The following is a 17,961-nucleotide window of genomic DNA, read 5'->3' on the forward strand; positions in this document are numbered from 1 at the left end:
AGACAACCTTGGCCTCTGCTTAAGTGGGATCTTTCTGACTCAGTTTCCCAGGAGAGATCCTTTCAATAAAAACCCACTTGATTATTCCTGAGTGGCTATAAGGTGGAATTGTTACTGCATAAATGTATGTCAACTATAAAACAAAGCTAAGGATGCTTTATCCTATCATGTATGTGCTCTCAGAAGGAGGCCTAAAGGACCAGTTTTTAATTATTAATTATGTCCCAGCTTTTTCCTTTTCTGGCAAGCTTCTTTAATCAGAATAAGTGATCAATAGATAAGTAAAATCTTGCAGTTTTCAATCTGAAAAATATGGTCATTATATCCTAAATAAGTAAGTAAATGAATATTTGTCCTACTCAATCTATCTGTTTTGATAGATGCATAAATCTGTATGAAATAAGGTTCTTAAAGGTTTACCCTATAAAATGAGTCAACTCTTTGCCCCTTTCCGGCTTGAAGTAGTTATTATTCCTGTGGAAGACTGAGATCTCCATCCCTTGTCCCCAAGAATTCTATCACCCCAAAGAACAGAAAAAAGGGGGATGGTGGGTTCAAGCTGAGGGTCTACTCAGAACCATGTATATAATTATTGTTTTATCTTCTTGTTTGCGGACAAGTTTATTGTACAAGTTTTTAGTTTAAAGAGAAATGTCCCCTTGACTAGGAGATGGGTTCAAGTCTGCAAATTCTTTTGAGACACTTCATGACACCAAACTTTTGGGGTCTCTTTTCCCAAACTCAACAAAGCGATGGAAGTAAAGAATAGAAAAGTTGCATATAGGTCTTAGGAGCTGGGCACATCGATTTTTCTTCTTGTTTAATGTGACCAGCCTCTAAGCCTGGGTAAGGCAGGGCTGGGTGGGAAGAGGGTGAGAGGGTGAACAACTCATAAGAATGACTAACAAGAGATTAATGAGACTCTTAAGAGGCAGGTCAGGACTATATTCACGGAGGAATCCCAACATCCTGTCTCCCAGCCAGCCCTTGGGAGACAGGGAAACTGTGGTGGAAAAGTGGACATAATCTCAGCCCTACAAGCCCTGAATTTTACCTAATTTTACCTAGTTTGCTCACCTCAGCCCCCATTCTCTCTAGGGACCTAGGCTTCTGATCCTTTGCCTAGAGCTTAATAAATATTTGTTGAATGAATAAATGAGTGGTCACCTGGCTGATGACTGTCTGTCCTATCTGGCCTTCTATTGCTTTCGCTTTCTTTTTTTTCCTTTTAATTTTTTTTCCCCGAATATTAGGCTGGTAGTTCCGAAAACCTACTCACATAGACTTCCATTGCTTTCAAGGATCCCTTGAAGCACACAACCCTTTTATTACACAGGAATAAGGTGGCCAAAAAAAAAAAAAAAAAAAGGCTGCTCTTGAGGGGAGCTAGGGTTGAACTCAGGTAGGATAGAAACACAGCAGACAGAAGAAAACTTTCAAAATTTATGCTTTATTTAATGGAGCTGAAAGAGTTCCACAAGCAAGTCTAGAGTAGGGAAGAGAGGTTGATCTCTGCTGATCTATAGTTTCTCCAGGTTCTCAGCCAATCTCAGCCAACCTCTGCCCTCCCTTCCCACCTAAAGTGGTCTAATCAGTCATTTCAGTAGAGAATTTATTACCAGCCTGCAAAAGGAAAGAAGGGGAAGTGGAGCAGAGGAGGACAGGCTGAGACCAGCCAAAGAGGATCCCCTAGTGAGTGAATTGTGAAACAGGTGGTTTATGCCCCAAGTCCCTGAGTGACACTATGCTAAGTGACTGGGTCTTTGAGGGAGGAGGATGCTTTCTCATACCCCAGAAACTGGATGGAAGTAAAAGTGTTTATTAGTGGGCAAGGTAAGAGGTAGTTGAGGAGGTTCTCATGCTCCCAGATTAAAAAGAAACAGGTATCTGAAGTAATATAAAGCCAGGGGCAACCGAGCTCAACTCTTCCCTCAAAGAGCCAGAGACATGTCCAGACACCTAATGGTCACCAATGAAGTGAAAATTGTAGGGTCCACAGTGGTTCTCCTTGAAGGAGTAAAAACATGGGGAGGTTCTGGGCAGAGACAAATGGTGGGGAATTCAGATTCTCTTTCAAGTCTCAGGGCAATGGATTCAAAGGTCCTGGTACCAACACCCCTATTTAGTGTTGTAGCACTGGTTTGCTCTCTCTGGATTGCAGCAGTGTGACACAAAGTCTACATCCTGCCGGAAGTGAAGAAAAACCTGGAAAAGGAGGGAGTATAAAGGGTTAACCCAGGAGTCTGGCCCTCTCCCTGATAGCCTCCAGCTATCTTTGTGGAAGTTGTACTCCAACCATTCAGAATCTGGTCTCCAAATCCCAAATTGTCCCCCAAGGGTCATTTTCTTCAGAGATCTAATTGTCCATCATCTAGTTCTTCCCTCTCTCCTTTTCCCTATGGGATTCAGGCATTCAATCTACAACTGAGCCCTTAGCTTTCACCTCCCTCCTCCCTTCTCCCTCCTCCCTTTAGTGATCAAGTATCTGGCCCACTTGGCTCTCACCTTGCAAAAGACAAATAACAAAAGGATGACAACTCCCACAGCTACTAGAGTGATCAGCACAATGGCCCAGTCTGGGAAAGGATTCTTCTGGGGTTTGAGGGTGGTGCTCTGGGCTGGGGATCGGAAAGACAAGTAATTGGTTACTCCAAAAATCAGAGCATTTGCCCAGGAGTCAGGAGATTTGAGTTCTTAACCCTAGCTCTGTCACTTGGACAATCTCTGGGCCTCAGTTTTCTCACCCATAAAATGAGGAAGAGATCCTTTTCGATTCTAAAACTAATTTTATGATAATCTATCATTACCCTGTAAGTACTTCTGTGTAGGTTATTTTCTCTTCAAATAAGTTCAACCCATATTTACTGAGCATCTACTACAAATGAAGTAGGGCTTGTCTTTCTGTTTTTGAAGTTAATTTTATCCAAAAGAGCCAGAAGTGACGACTCTCCCACTACTATCTCCTCCAGGATCCTTGACACAAAGAAGGACCAGGATGATATCCTCTTCTCCACTCACCTGTTCAATCAGAGAGAATGACCTCCCCATCTCTCCCAACTACAAATAAAGGCAAGGGTGAGTGAGGAAGGAGACTAAGAGGAAGGACATGATCCCTCTTCTGTATTCTAAGGCTGTCAAGTGGATGGTGGATTAGATTTGTTCTGTGTGACTGCAGAGAAGAGAAGTAGGACCAAGAGTTGTAAATTACAGGAAAACAAACTTCAGTTCAATGCAGCAGTTAGAGCTACCCCAAAGTGGAATGGACTTAATGAGAACTCATCTTTTAGCTAGATGCTAGGCGTTTTTAGCTAGGGCCTGAATTGAATTATTCTCTCTTGAGTTTCTTCCAGTTTTGATTATATTATGCTGCCTAGCATTTCACGGTCTATCAAGGACTTTAGATGCATCAAATTATTTCATTTGATCTTCACAACGACCTTTTGAGGATATCCCATTTTACAGATGAGAAAACAAACAAAAAGTGGAAAAGAGTCCCAGACCTAAGTAAGTGTCTGGGGCAGGACTTGAACTCAGGTTTTGTTGACTCAAAATCTAGCACTATGTCCACTGGACTCCCTGGTTACCTCAAGGTAGCAATAATATGTGTGGTAAGAAGATGGAAAAGGACAGGAGAGAAATTTGACACTTTTTCAGCCAAAAGAGGAATAGCACACAAGGCAAATAGTAACAATTTTGGAATATGGGCAGCCCCTAACTGACTAGCCAGCCTGATTGAGTGCTTGAGGGGAGGGGAGAAGAGGAATAAAATCAGATGACATGGGATTGACTTTAGGACAGAATCCAGGTGGGATTCTGCTAGAGATGGTTCTAGAGCTTAAGAGAGAAGTAAACATTGGGTACCAACACCACCCTCTTTGAAAATGACCCTGATGATGAGGGTCATTGAATGAGGATAGTTAAGGAGATACCAGCGGTTCTACCTGTCGTAGAAGAAGCACTTCCAGAGACTCCTGGAACAGATGCAGAAGTTGTGGTAGTTCCTGAGGATCCTGAGAAGAAAAGGACAGATCTTAGAAAAGTAAGGATAAGAGTTAGTAGAGGAACAGGTCTAAAGATAGTGAAGACTCCCAGAGAAAGATTTTCAGAGATAGTGGAGAAATTCCCAAAGAGTGAAGATACCCTCAGGAAAGCCCACAGGGAAAGTTAGGGAAACTTCCAGAAACAGTAGTGAGACCTCCAAAGAGACTGGGGAGACTTCCAGAGGCAGTGGGGAGATTTCCAGAGACAGTAAGGAAACCTCCAGTGATGCTGGAGAGACTTCCAGAGACAGTAGGGATACTTCAGAGACAATAGAGATGTTAGGGAGACTTCTAGAGACAGGAAGGAGATCTAGGGAGATATTGGGGAGACTTCCAGAGGCAGTAGGGAGATCTCCAAAGATACTGGGGAGATTTGTAGATACAGTAGGGAGACCTCCAGAGATACTAGAGGGACTTCCAGAGACAGTGGGGAGATTTGTAGAGACAGTAGGGATACCTCCAGAGATGCCAGGGAGATGTCCAGGGACAGTAAGTATACCTCCAGAGATACTGGGAAGAGTTCCAGAGGCAGTGGGGAGACTTCCAGAGATACTGGGGAGACTTCCAGAGGCAGTGGGGAGACTTCCAGAGATACTGGGGAGACTTCCAGAGATACTGGGGAGATTTCCAGAAGCAGTAGGGAGACCTCCAGAGATACTGGGGAGACTTCCAGAGAGATTTCCAGAGATACTAGGGAGACTTCCAGAGATACTGGGGAGATTTCCAGAAGCAGTAGGGAGACCTCCAGAGATACTGGGGAGATTTCCAGAGATACTGGGGAGACTTCCAGAGATACTGGGGAGACTTCCAGAGATACTGGGGAGATTTCCAGAGATACTGGGGAGACTTCCAGAGATACTGGGGAGATTTCCAGAGATACTGGGGAGACTTCCAGAGATACTGGGGAGATTTCCAGAGATACTGGGGAGACTTCCAGAGATACTGGGGAGATTTCCAGAGATACTGGGGAGACTTCCAGAGATACTGGGGAGATTTCCAGAGATACTGGGGAGACTTCCAGAGATACTGGGGAGATTTCCAGAGATACTGGGGAGACTTCCAGAGATACTGGGGAGATTTCCAGAGATACTGGGGAGACTTCCAGAGATACTGGGGAGATTTCCAGAGATACTGGGGAGACTTCCAGAGATACTGGGGAGATTTCAGTGGGAGACTTCCAGAGATACTGGGGAGATTTCCAGAGATACTGGGGAGACTTCCAGAGATACTGGGGAGATTTCCAGAGATACTGGGGAGATTTCCAGAAGCAGTAGGGAGACCTCCAGAGATACTGGGGAGATTTCCAGAGATACTGGGGAGATTTCCAGAAGCAGTAGGGAGACCTCCAGAAATACTGGGGAGACCTCCAGAGGCAGTGGGGATACTCCCAGAGATACTGGGGAGATTTCCAGAAATACTGGGGAGACTTCCAGAGGCAATCGGGAGACTTCCAGAGTTAGAAGGGACACCTCCAGAGATACCAGGGAGACTTCCAGAGGCAGTGGGAAGACCTGCAGAGATACTGGGAAGAGCTCCAGATATACTGCGGAGACCTTCAGAGGTACTAGGGAGACCTCCGGAGATACTAGGGAAACCTCTGGAGATACGGGAGAGACCTTCAGAGATAGTCCTAGAGGTATTTGGTTGGATTGGTTGAGCTGTTGGAAAGAACAAAATACAAGAATTCAGTGCTTTTTCATGACTCAGGAATCCATTCCCCTCTCCTCAGAAAATGAGGCCCCTCACCGTAACTCACCATTTCCAGACAAGGCCAACAAGCCAGCAAGCAAGGCAAAAGCAACCTCCATGATTCTGAATTCAGAGCTCTCTGATGGCAACCTCTGGCTCCATCTGGACCCTTTATAAAGTTTTGAGTTTCATTAAGGATTCCAGGGGAATTCAGGTGTGCCAGGGACTCCATCAACACTAGGATCTCCATTCCCAGGGAGATGTCACCATTCTGTCCCCACAAGATTAAACTATCCCAGCAAGTTCCTAGGAAACACAGGTCGGGCAAGAGGGTGAGTAAGAGTTTTCTAGACTTCCCTTTTCCTAGCCCTCCAGTTTCTCATAGAATTCAAGTGTCCATTCCCAGACCCACTTCCCTGGGTAACCCAGACATGCTGTTCTCTGTGACTCTGGGACACAGTAGCAGTTGGAGACCATAGACTATAAGCTCTCTAGTACCTAGCACATAATAGGCATTTCATACGTGCTTGTGAGTTAATTGATTGACTATCGATCTAAATGCCCAAGAGAAGCAAGACAAGTGAATTAAGGCCTGATAAAGGTGAACTCCTGATGCTGAAGAGATGATGGGTCTTCAGGGAAGACTTTGAAGACTGGTACAATGTTGAGTAGCCCAAACTAAGGGTTTATCTCTCCTGCCTGTAGCCAGAGCTCAGAAAGATAGGTAGGTCAAGGGACTAGTGTAATAAGAATAATGATGAGGTGGGAAAACAGAAACAAGATGGGAGATATTAGGCTTGTGTGTGGAAGCTGAGCCCTAAGCTGAGAGTATAGGTCCTGACTAACCCAGAATCCCATCCTGAAAAGAAGGAATTTCATCCTTTGGGAGAGAGGCAAAAGAGTGATATTATCCTATTCCATTCTAATGTGTTTCAATCTTGTTTCTCAGTCATGTCTGGCTCTGTAACCTCTTTTGAGATTTTCTTGGCAAAGATACTGGAGTGCTTCACCATTTCCTTCTCCAGCTCATTTTACAGATGAGGAAACTGAGGCAGATAGGGTTAAGTGTCATGGCCAAGGTCATGCTAGTGTCTGAGGCTGGACTTGAAATCAGAGAGAGCCATGTTCCCAACTCCAGATACTCCCTATCTATGGTGCAACCTTTATATGTCTTATACATGATGTCTTCTTTTTGGTGAATCATCTGGTGAGATGCCCTTTGGTGTTTCTCTAACTTAATTTCTGACTACTTATATTCATTTAGAAACATGATCTAAAGCCAAAGGAGCTCCAAGGCTGTCTATTCCAACTCCCTCATTTTTACAGATGAGGAAACTAAGGTACAGCAAGGTTAAAGTGTCATGGATGACATGGGATTTAAACCCTGAACTAGAAACCTAATGGGGCCATTAGGTAATGGTATCAGGCGCCATGCTAGGTGATGGAGATTAAAAAAAAACAAAGAATTAAACAATCCCTACTCTTAAGGAACTTATAGTTCCTTGAAAGCAATTTCAAGTAAAAGAACATAAAAGATTAAGATTGTTAATTTACAAATGATGAGCATTATTTTTTTCTTAACTCTTTTGAAACTCATCTCCAGGGAATAGAGAGCAGAAAAATTTGTCAGTTCTGCTTTGGGCCGTAAGAGATAAAGAAATTTAAGAAATTCAGAAATCAGATGAGGACTGGTGGCAGCAAAGGGAGAAGGAGCTAGCATCTCTGAGCATGGGGGCTTAAATCTTACTGGAAAGTAATTGTTTCCTCCTTGGCATTCCAAATGGGAGGAATAGAAAACCTCCAGGACAATAACCTCTTATGCAAGTGTGTATTGTTATTTTTAACTGTCCTGATAATAAACTTTAATTTCAAATAAAAAAGAAAAAAAGTAAGGAAGTCAGGAAGATATGAGTTCAAAGCGTTTTAGATACTCGTTTGGCATTTGTGTGGTGCTGGGGACATCACTTCTCTGCTTGCCTTAGTTTCCTCATCTGTAAAGTGTGGATAATAGGATAATAACAACATCTGCATCCCAGGGTTGTTGTGCGGATCAAATAAATAGAGCAAAAGTAAAGTTTAAAGCACTTAGTATAGTACTTGGCACATAGATACTTCTATAAATGTTAGTTATTATATAGGAGAGGGGTTCTCCAGATGTTCTATCACTCATAATCTCTAGGTTATGCCTTTATGATACTTGCTATGTCTTTTTGTCCTTTTTTTGACTCTTTTTTTTTTCATCTGTGTCTATACTAGTGTGTTCTTTTTTCTTTCTATAGCTACCTGCTTGTCCAGTGTATAAATAGGTTTTGTTTTGTTGTTTTGTTCTGGGTTTTGGAAGCCAGATGTTTGGAGAAAGGATGAAAGGTGATGGGGAAACCACTTTATTTATTTGTTTGTTTAATGTGTGCATATCCTTAAGAAATCAGAGTGTATGAGTGCCTGGTATGTCTATCTGCTGAGTTGAACATGCCAAGTTTGAATGTAAAAAGGGGCTGGAGCACAGGTAGGGGAGCAGCAGAAGGAAAATGTTTAGTGAATGCCCAAGGCTGAATAAGTACATCTATGTATGGATTTCTGTTTTGTGTTAGAACACTTAGAAGTGAATTCTCCTGGTGGTCCAGGAGCCACCAAGGGTAGGGAAATTAGAGCCTCAGGAAATTGGTCTACCCCACCCCTTCCTTTTTGGGCTCACATTCCTAAAACCATTAGTGTTGTGAATAATGGGATTAATTGAGGTTAATACATAATCCCTAAGAAGGAACAAGAGGTTATGGTTGGGGTGGAGCCCAGGAACAGCCCATAAGAACACTTCAGCCTTCCTCTCCTCCATGTCTACACTTCCATTCCCACCCTTGTTCAATTAGTCCTCAGTTCTTTCCAGCTGTCTTGCAACTGATGAAATCTGACTTCCTTCCAACCTCCTTTTCATACTCAAGTCTCAAACATCAAATCTCCTATCCTTTTGCTCTCCTTCAGAACTCAAATGCTCTCACCTTACAGTCCATCATAGCTCTATTAGGAAAAACTAGAAAATCCAGTTAAATAGTCTTCCCCCTTCCATTCTGGGGCATAGAAGGGCAGGCATAGGTAGGATAAGGAATAGGGGAGAGAGAAGAAACAAGAAGAAGAAAGAAAGGGTTGACTTAAAATTCAGGGAACATGCTCCCTTCCAGTCATCGGTTTGCCATGATGGAACCTTGGATGCTTCTTTTCCTCCTTTTAATTCTGCCCAGCAAGCCACAAGGGACAGGTAAGAGTGGAGAGGTGGTCCCCAATGGGAAAAAGAATCGGGGGGAGGGACCCCTGAGGTCCTAAAAGGAGTGAGAGGAACAGATACCTTAGCTTCACTTAGGAGCGGGAGGATGGTCCTTGAAAGGGGCTGAAAAGTTGGACATTTGGATCCCTGAGGAAAGCAGGACCTGGAAATTGAGGCAAACCAAAGTCTATGGGATGAGATACCTAGATCATGAACTATGCTCATGGTCCCTTAGGGCCGAGGATCATCATGCACCTGAAGTTGCAGGATTCTTTTCCTGGGAACCTCTCAGTAGCCTCCCACTTCCAGGAGTTTCTTGAGAAGGTATGGTCTAGAAAGTGAGGTAAGGAGCAAGAATTTGGTGGGAGAAATGGATTTGGGGTACAAAACGGGTTTAAGGTATGTTTATCCATCTGTCTCTTAGGATCAGGAATGGGGGACACCCTCCTCCTCCCTCTGTCTCCCACCACCTTTCCCTTTCTTCCAGGCCTGTCATTTCCTGAAACTCCCGTTAGGGACCAATATCACCCTCCTAAGCCCAGGATCACCTCATCGTGTCACCTGCTAAAGCAGGTGGTAGCAGTGCCATGCAGGAGTGATACCCACACATCAAAACTTCTCTCTTTGGATATCCACACACCCAAACAATGGAGTTGGAGGCTAATACTTGACTTAGCCTCACAGATCCTAGCCCTGCTGGGCACCTTAATAAAGATGTGGATATTGATTTGAGTCTTTATGTTGTTGGGCAATGGGAAGAGAAGGGAAAAAGGCAGATAGGATGGAAAACTGGAGTGGACCAGAAAACCCCTAATTCTCCTAATGTTCTAAAATGTTCCCAGCCTCTTAGAATCAGGAGACCTGAGCTCCTCTTGTGCCACTCACTTAGTGGTATCACTGTGTGATAACTGGGGAAGGGAATTTTCTTTTCCTATTCTTATTTCCTCATATGAGGATCTAGCATTCTATATAGCTAGTTTCAGAACCACTCAACTTGTGAGCTGACACAGAGACAAGTCAAATCTCAGACATAATGAGCACCTGGCCGGGGGTGTGGGGAATTGGAAGCGGGGGACAATGATCATTTGATTCCGTATGTGTGGTTCAGAAATGGCGAGGGGTCACCATTTAATAAAAAAAAATGCTGGTGAGATCTCTAGAAGCAAAGCAAAGTTTATTATATGTTTTTTGAGAGAAGGGCTTCCCACCTTTCCAGCAGACAATGGAAGGGAGGAAGCACCTTGAGGGGCAGGGTCAACACTTTTAATCCCTAACTCAAATACCCCCTCCCACCACTGACCCTCATCCTCATTAGCTGAGGATCTTACATTCTAAACATGGGAACTACCCAAGAAATTAAACTTGACTAATAAATACATAGTTGCCCATATTTGACTGAAATGGGGAGAAAATGATGTCATGGGAAGATAGCAGGAAGAAGACTTAAGTATGTCCTTGAATCAATGCTCAAAAGTCCTTCAGGCCTACTCCAATTCTGAAGTAGATGAAGCCTTACTCGATTTTCACAACTAAAGATCTTACCTCATCTCGTTCATGTAGGTTCCTAGAATTCTCCTAACCATGTTGTTCTCCATTGTTATCTCCCAAAATCTAAGGGATTTCCTCTCTCCTCTATTCTCATAGTACCTAGTTTAGGAAATGGACAGGAACTGAACCTTAAGGACTAGAGAAGACAATCTGTAGTTTACCTCTTTGATCTAGGATCAAGCAGAACCCATGTGTGTAGTTGTCAGGGGATGGGGTAGGACTGATATCCTGCCTCATCCCATAAATTATTGTGACTATCCATATCCTTACCTAAGGCAGTTCACTTCCTCTCTTCAGAATATCCCCAAGGTGCCTATGTCTTATGAGTTAAACCTCCCTGTTTTTCCACCTGCCCCTTTACAGAAAAATCAAAAAGCTGTAAAAGTAGAGGAAGTAAGAATTTGTAAAAAACACATCAGCTTGGGAAAAAATTGTATTCTCATTTCCTCATTCCAGGGCTTCCAAGGTACAGCTGAGTGCTGAGTAAATTCAAAATAATGATATTAACATCCTTTCAGTCATCTTCTAAGATAGGGGTCACCCAAAAAGGAACAGAGCCAAGTCTCAGGGAGAAGAGTGGCATTTGAGGGTAAAAGAACTCAAGATTCTGGAAAAGCAAGCCTAGAGTTATATAAGCATCTTCATTGGAAGAGAAAGATAATTGGGGAAGAAAGGGGAAGAGAGAGTTAACCATAACTAGCTCCTTAGGTTTGAGCAGGATGTATAGGAAAAAGTTTGAAGGGAGAAGATAAGGGTTCAAATTTTCGCTCTACTATTTCCTACCTATGTGAACTTGAATGAGTCCCTCAATTTCTCTTCTTAGGAACATGGGAAGCCCTTTTATTCAGCTTCTCCCCCATTTTGATTCCCATTTCCCCCCAAAATACAAGTTTCCACCTGTGTTAATTTAATAAATCTATAGAGATGGAAGCTGTTTCCTGGAATGATTTCAGGGGCCCTAGAAAGGTCTCTTATCTTCTAAAATGTTTTTCCTGCCTATTGAAATTCTACAATTAGACATTTATTCTTAAAATGCAAATATATAGAGGCAATATAGTAAGTCACACTCATAACTTGGAGTGAACACATTTATCAAATCACTTAAACATAGCTGGAAACAGATACCCTGAATGGGAGTCTGGAGATCTAAATGGCAAATTTCCAGGCATCTTTGACTTCATTTATATGAATTTTCCCTCCAGTGATGCCGAGTATAGCTCACCCATGCCTGGCCATTGTGAGGCTCTTCTAATCCTCTCATAAATTCACCACAGGGTGTACCTTCTTCTAGTGCCCTTGTGGTGGATACCAACAAAGTAAATGGGCAGTTAATTAGTTTTCCTGGCTTTTACTTCATAACCAATCCATCCTTTTTTTTTCTTTTTTTCTATTTATATTTTCTTCTGATGACATACTTTCACAACTTCTGCCTAATTCCTCATATTTCCAGGAAGGTCAGCAGCCCATTCATTTTACCATGTACCTGTTAGAATGATGCTTAGCTTTAATTTTTTGATTATTATCATTGCATATCTTATAGCCATACAATATCACTGAAAGTTTTTTTTAAAACCACATAAGGAATTTCAGGAGCAGTTAAGTTCTCTCAGATTTTGGGAGGAACGCTTGGGAAACTCCCTCAGAGAAGCTCTCCCCTGAGAGACCTGCCCCAGGGAATCAAGATCAAGTGGTTTCATTCTGTTATCTGGGTGGGACTAGTTGAGTCCAGCCTGAGCTGGAGATGGAGATTTCCATCCAACTCTATTGAGTTGGAGATTAGTCCAGGGACACTCATTCAACTCGAAGATTCTCTTTTCTGATTCCAGCTCAAAATGCTCCCAGTCCCCACCAAGAGCTGCCCATATAACAAGCTTCCTTCAGCTCGATTCCTTGCAGAGGCCAAAAGCAGGAATCATGGAAACTCTTCTCTCCTTGACATAGCTACTACCCTCTGCCCACTGAAAAGGCATTCTCTTTTCAGGGTTACTCCCTCTTTATCTCTCTCACCTATTTCCTTAACAGGACCCTATTTACCTCTTTGTCGGGATTTCTCTGCTAGATCTTTACTTCTCTGTCAGGACTTCGCCACTAAAGAAGTCAGCCTGTAAAAGCTGACTTCTCAGTTCTAATAATAAACTTCTTTTGCCAGCTTAACTTTTTGGGTTTGTATATTCATCTACGAAGGACCTGGGCCGACCAGAAGGGGATTCGCACAACTCCCTGCCTTGTACTGGATCTCATCATTTTTGGTTCCCTGACTGGGAATTGAGGGGAGCCAAATCCCATCAAAATGAGATGTTCCATGAAGGGCCTTGTAAACCTTTAAAGCAATTATGGTTATCAACAGAGGGGGTTCCTGGTGAAGAACTTTCCAAATAATTTACATATTAAAGGATTGATCCTAGGATCATGGACATGTCCAGAGTAACACAACCAGAGACAAAGGCAAAATTTGAACCCAGGTCTTCCTGATTCTAAGAACAACTGTCTTCCTATCACATTGCCTTTCTATTGGCATAATACTGTTGAGGTGTCAGAAATGAGGGTTGAAAGATCCCCTGGTCGGTGTCACATTTCTTTGTGAAAGAATCTGCAATTCTAATTGAGCGAGGTTTGTGGCCAAAAATATGGGTTTATTACACTGAGAAATAACTCATCCGTCTCTTCCAAAAGGAATTTAATACAGGTTTGGGGTACTACATTGGGTTTTTTTGTTGCCTGGATCTAGGCACCAAACTCCAGATGAATTTGAGGGACTAATTTTCAATTCAATAAAGGGTGGTGATTATGCCCCAGGCCACAATTTCAATTGGATTGCAGATTACTATCTGGGGGTTTCCCCTATGAACAGGAGGGTGGGGTTCCTCCCAGAGGTCAGGAGGGGTTTGAGATTTCTAATTCAGGACCACCCTTCCCCCAAAGATCACAGTTTATAGCAATACTGTTGTTTGAGTGATCTAAGGTTAAAGGTATAAATTGGGAGTCATTTAAAAGCAAAGGTAAGCCAGTCAATTCTTCTACTGGTCACTTCTGGATCCACTTAATTGTCCATCCAACTTGGTTCTTTGATGGTAGCATCCCTTTGCCTTCTACAGGGCTATCCCTTTAGCCTATTGGAGCATCTGCCTGCCTCAAATTTCTTCCTACTTGGAAAACTGGGACACTAATACATTATTGGTGGAGTTGTGAACTGATCCAACTATTCTGGAGAGCAATTTGGAACTATGCTCAAAGGGCTATAAAACTGTATATATAAAAGGATTCAGCAGTGCCATTACTAGGTCTGTACTCCAAAGAAAAGGAGCCACACGTGCAAAAATGTTTGTAGCAGCTCTTTGTGGTAGCAAAGCATTGGAAAATGAGTAGATCGTCAATTAGAAAATGGCTGAATAAGTTATGGTATTTGAAAGTAATAGAATATATTGTTTTATTTAAAAAAATGAACAGACTGATTTTAGAAAGATCTGGAAAGATTTACATGAACTGATATCACTGATAGCTTGTACACAGCAACAAGATTGTGTGATGATCAACTATGATAGACTTGGTTCTTCTCAGCGGTTCAGTAATCCAATAACTTTGTGATCCCAATAAAGTTTGGATGGAAAATGTCTTTGCATCCAGAAAAGTATAAAGACTGAATGTAGATCAATATATACTATTTTCATCTTTTTAATTTTTCTTGTGATTTTTCCCTTTTGTTCTGATTTTTCTCTCCCAACATAAGTCATATGGAAATTTAAAACCAAAAAGAAAAAAAAGTAGCTTTATGTGTAACTGGGGAAAATAAAAATCATAAATTAAAAAAAAGTTTTTTCCCACTCCAATTTATTACTACCACCACTACTTCCCACCTTCTATAGGAAGCTTTTCTCAAAATTTCTTAATTTCAGTGCTTTCCTTTACTTATTTCCTATTTATCCTATTTATGTAAAGTGTGTTCATGCATATTTGTTCACTGTCTTTCCCTATTAGATTATGAGCTCCTTATGAATAATCCTCAAGAACTGTTTTTGTTTTTAGCATAATGCATGACACATAGGTGCTATTTATTAAAATGCTTAGCAACTGACTACTGGATTTTTTATTTGAGTCTTAAGATTAAGGTATAATTAACATATCTGTTTAGGGTGTATATATTGTTGGACCAATTCTACAGGTTGCTCTAACTATATAGTATAGTTGTACAACAGCCATTCTTCACCTACTTGGCTTTTATAGTGTAGACAGTTAAACTAAAAATATTAAGAGGGATTTATGTGTCAGCCAAAAGCAATGAAGCTAAAATTAGAAGAGAAACTGGAATTTGCATCAAGTTTCTTTGATAAAGGTTCTTATAAGGAATTGAGTCAAATTTATATTAAGAATCATTTTTCAATTGATAAATGATAAAAGGCTATAAACAGGCAGCTTTCAGAGAGAGAAACCCAAGCTATCAAAAGCATTTGAAAAAAAATTCTAATAACAAAAGGAATGTAAATTAAAAAACCTTGAGATTCTACCCCATACCCATTGGATTGGGTAACAATACCCATAAAAGCCATTAAACTCTGCATACCCTTTCACCTAGAGAAATCACTATTACATTGGGTTTTAAACTACTAGGATCAAAGGGAAAAAAAGATCCATATATATAAAAATATTTATACATCATCTCTTTTTGTGATAGCAAAGAAATGAGACATAAATTGGAGAATGAACAAGTTATGTTCTATGAAAGTGAAAAAATACTATACGAAGAAATGAGGGAATGACTTCAGAAAAATCAGAGAAGACATATTAACTGAGGCAAAGTAAATGAGCAGAATGAGAACAATTTGTACAAAAACAATAATATTATAAAGAATCATCTTTGATTGGAAATCGAGAGGATGCCCATCAATTAGAGAATGGCTGAACAAATTGTGGTATATGAATGTAAGAAGTACTGTTGTTCTATAAGAAATGATTAGCAGGCAATTTCAGAAAAATCTGGACTTATATGAACTGATGCTGAGTGAAATGAGTAGAACCAATAGAACAATATATTCAATAACAGCAACTTTGCTCTTCTCAGCAACATAATGATCCAAAACAATTATAAAAAATTCGTGATGGAAAATGCTTCCATGTGCAGAGAAAGAATTATAAAGTCTGAATACAAATTAAAGCATATTATTTTCACTTTTTAATTTTTTTCCTTTTGTTCTGATTCTTCTTTCATAACATAACTAATGTATAAATGTGTTTAATATGATTATACACTTATAAACTATATCAGATTGATTGCCATCTTAAGGAAGGATGAGAGGAGGAAGAGATAAAAAATGGAAATCAAAATCTTATAAAAATAAATATCAAAACTAATAAAAATAATCAGCTCTGAAAGGCTTAAGAACTCTCCTCAACACCGTGACCAAAAAACTCATAATGAAATGTGATATCCACTGTCAAATAGGATGTTTCCTTCCTTCATTTCAATTTTTTTTTTTTTGAGAAGGGGGAAGAATGCCAATTTAGGAATCTAATTTGCACAAATAAATGTATTTGAAATAAACTTTGTTTTTCTTGTCATCTCATTGAATGGGATAAGGGAAAGGAAAAAAATTCAGAACTTAAAATAACTTTTTTTTTTTATTAAACATCTCATTTAAGAGTTGGAGCTAGATAAGTCAGAATAAGGTATCTGCAGCAAGTAGTATTTGGAGAACAGAAACTGTGGGAACAATGCTAGATATGGCACCAAGAAGACTTAAATTCAAATTCCTACTCTGCTATTTGCTACCTATGTGACCTAGGAAAGATAATAACCTCTCTGGGTCTTAGTTTCTTCCTCTGAAAAATGAAGAGGTGGAATAAGATGACCTCTAAGGATTCTTCCAGCTCTAAACTTATTTCATAATTCACCTATTTGAGTGGACAGATTGACAAGGCTATCTCGCCCTATTTTATTTTTTAAAACAATAATAGCTTTTTATTTCTCAAAATACATGCAAAGATAATTTTCAACTTTCACCCTTCCAAAACCTTGTGTTACAAATTTTTCTCCCTCCTTGCCCTCCTGTGGACAGCAAATAATCCAATATAAGTTAAACATGTCTCACCCTATTTTATACTTCAGTTGATAATAATAATCAGAAAGCCATTGAACAAGGTCATTATTGTTACATCTTTTGTATATTTTTGATATTTGCATGGAAGATATCTTATTGTAGGAGAAATTTTAAGGCAATGCTTTACTCTACCTAACCAAATGCATTTTTATTTATTTTTAGGCAATAAATAAGCACAGTGGAATCTTGTATTCTCCATTATCATTTGCTTAACTGTTTGACTGTATTTATTCCATATTTGTTTGCAAAAAACCTTTTTGTTTGCCAAATGCCAATAGTAAGGGGTCCCTGAAAATAGCTTAAATTCAGATTGCTAGAAATGTTAAGAACCTTAGAGCATATTCAGTTCAATCCTGTCATTTTATGGATAAGAAATTCAGTTCACTTTCTGGAGTCAACTCTCCTTAAAAATTAAAACATTTTGACTCCTAGAGAAAGCAGTATAAAAAGAAAAAAGATCTGAATTTGAAAAAACCCGAGTTCAAATCCCAGGATCCATTACTTACCACCTGTGTGATATTGAATAAATCACCGAGTCCCAGTTTCCTAATCTATAAAATGAAAAGATTGGACTGGCCTGGACTTTTCCAGATATAAAACCTACATTCCTATGAAAATGAGGTACATAAGAGTTCAAGGAACTTGCCAACCACCACACAACTAATAACTAGCAAAGCTGGAACTTGAATCTAGGTCTCCTGATTCCCAAGTACAGTATTTTATCTATTTTATCATGCAAGGGATGGATGAATGAATCTCAGAGAACTAGAATGCACCTAGATCCTGGACCATATTTGAAAGTGACAGCAGGGTTCTTTGAAATGATTTAATTCCCTCAATATTCTAACTTCCAAGGTATGTTAAAGATACAACCTAGGAGGCGAATAAGTGAGGTGATGTTCCAGAAAGGTGAGACAAAAGAATGGGATTGCAAGAGTGGGGCAATGTTGTCCGTTGCATAAATAATCATCACTAATGTGTACACAGTGGTTTAAGATTTGCAAAGTGCTTTTACTTATAGTATCTCACTTGATCCTCACAACACTGCTGCGAAATAGGTATCACTGTCCCTCATTTTACCAATGAGGCATATGGGTCACACAATGCATACAAGTTTGACACAAGATTTGAATTGAGGTCTTTCTGATTCCTAAATACAAGAAAGCTGCTTCAATGTAAATAATATGCTGTTGATTTTGGTGGGTGTTGTGACCAGCACAACACAAATGGGCTAGTTGTGGTTGAAAATAAGCAGACAGGTTGCTGATAATTCAACATAGTCATTTGTTAAGAGAAATCATGCCATTTATATATCTTAAAACTATGTTATTAT

The 17,961-nt window shown here is 40.4% G+C and overlaps 2 protein-coding genes across 2 annotated transcripts; one reads left to right on the top strand and one right to left on the bottom strand.

Moving 5' to 3' along the window:
- Positions 1-2,118: 2,118 nt before the first annotated feature.
- Positions 2,119-8,737, bottom strand: LOC111720611 (MDIS1-interacting receptor like kinase 2-like). The gene is given in 8 exon segments (XM_031968630.1): positions 2,119-2,205; positions 2,506-2,618; positions 3,942-4,010; positions 4,498-4,844; positions 5,787-5,880; positions 5,883-6,081; positions 6,083-6,178; positions 8,726-8,737. Coding segments are annotated over 8 exon segments (1,017 nt in total).
- Positions 8,608-9,727, top strand: LOC105750439 (surfactant-associated protein 2-like). The gene is made up of 3 exons (XM_012548872.3): positions 8,608-8,982; positions 9,224-9,312; positions 9,476-9,727. The coding sequence occupies exons 1-3, from the start codon at positions 8,892-8,894 to the stop codon at positions 9,554-9,556; spliced, it is 261 nt and encodes an 86-aa protein (XP_012404326.3). The 5' UTR covers positions 8,608-8,891; the 3' UTR covers positions 9,557-9,727.
- The last annotated feature ends 8,234 nt before the right edge of the window (positions 9,728-17,961 follow it).

The sequence above is a fragment of the Sarcophilus harrisii genome, chromosome 4 (assembly GCF_902635505.1).
Source record: "Sarcophilus harrisii chromosome 4, mSarHar1.11, whole genome shotgun sequence".
NCBI classification, from domain to species: domain Eukaryota; kingdom Metazoa; phylum Chordata; class Mammalia; order Dasyuromorphia; family Dasyuridae; genus Sarcophilus; species Sarcophilus harrisii.

Bases quoted from the DNA above. Each gene is read 5' to 3' on its own strand.
- LOC105750439 (XM_012548872.3), top strand. From the start codon at position 8,892: ATGCTCCCTTCCAGTCATCGGTTTGCCATGATGGAACCTTGGATGCTT. The intron at 8,983-9,223 runs GTAAGAGTGGAG...ATGGTCCCTTAG, and splicing joins CAGCAAGCCACAAGGGACAG to GGCCGAGGATCATCATGCAC. The intron at 9,313-9,475 runs GTATGGTCTAGA...CCTTTCTTCCAG, and splicing joins TCCAGGAGTTTCTTGAGAAG to GCCTGTCATTTCCTGAAACT.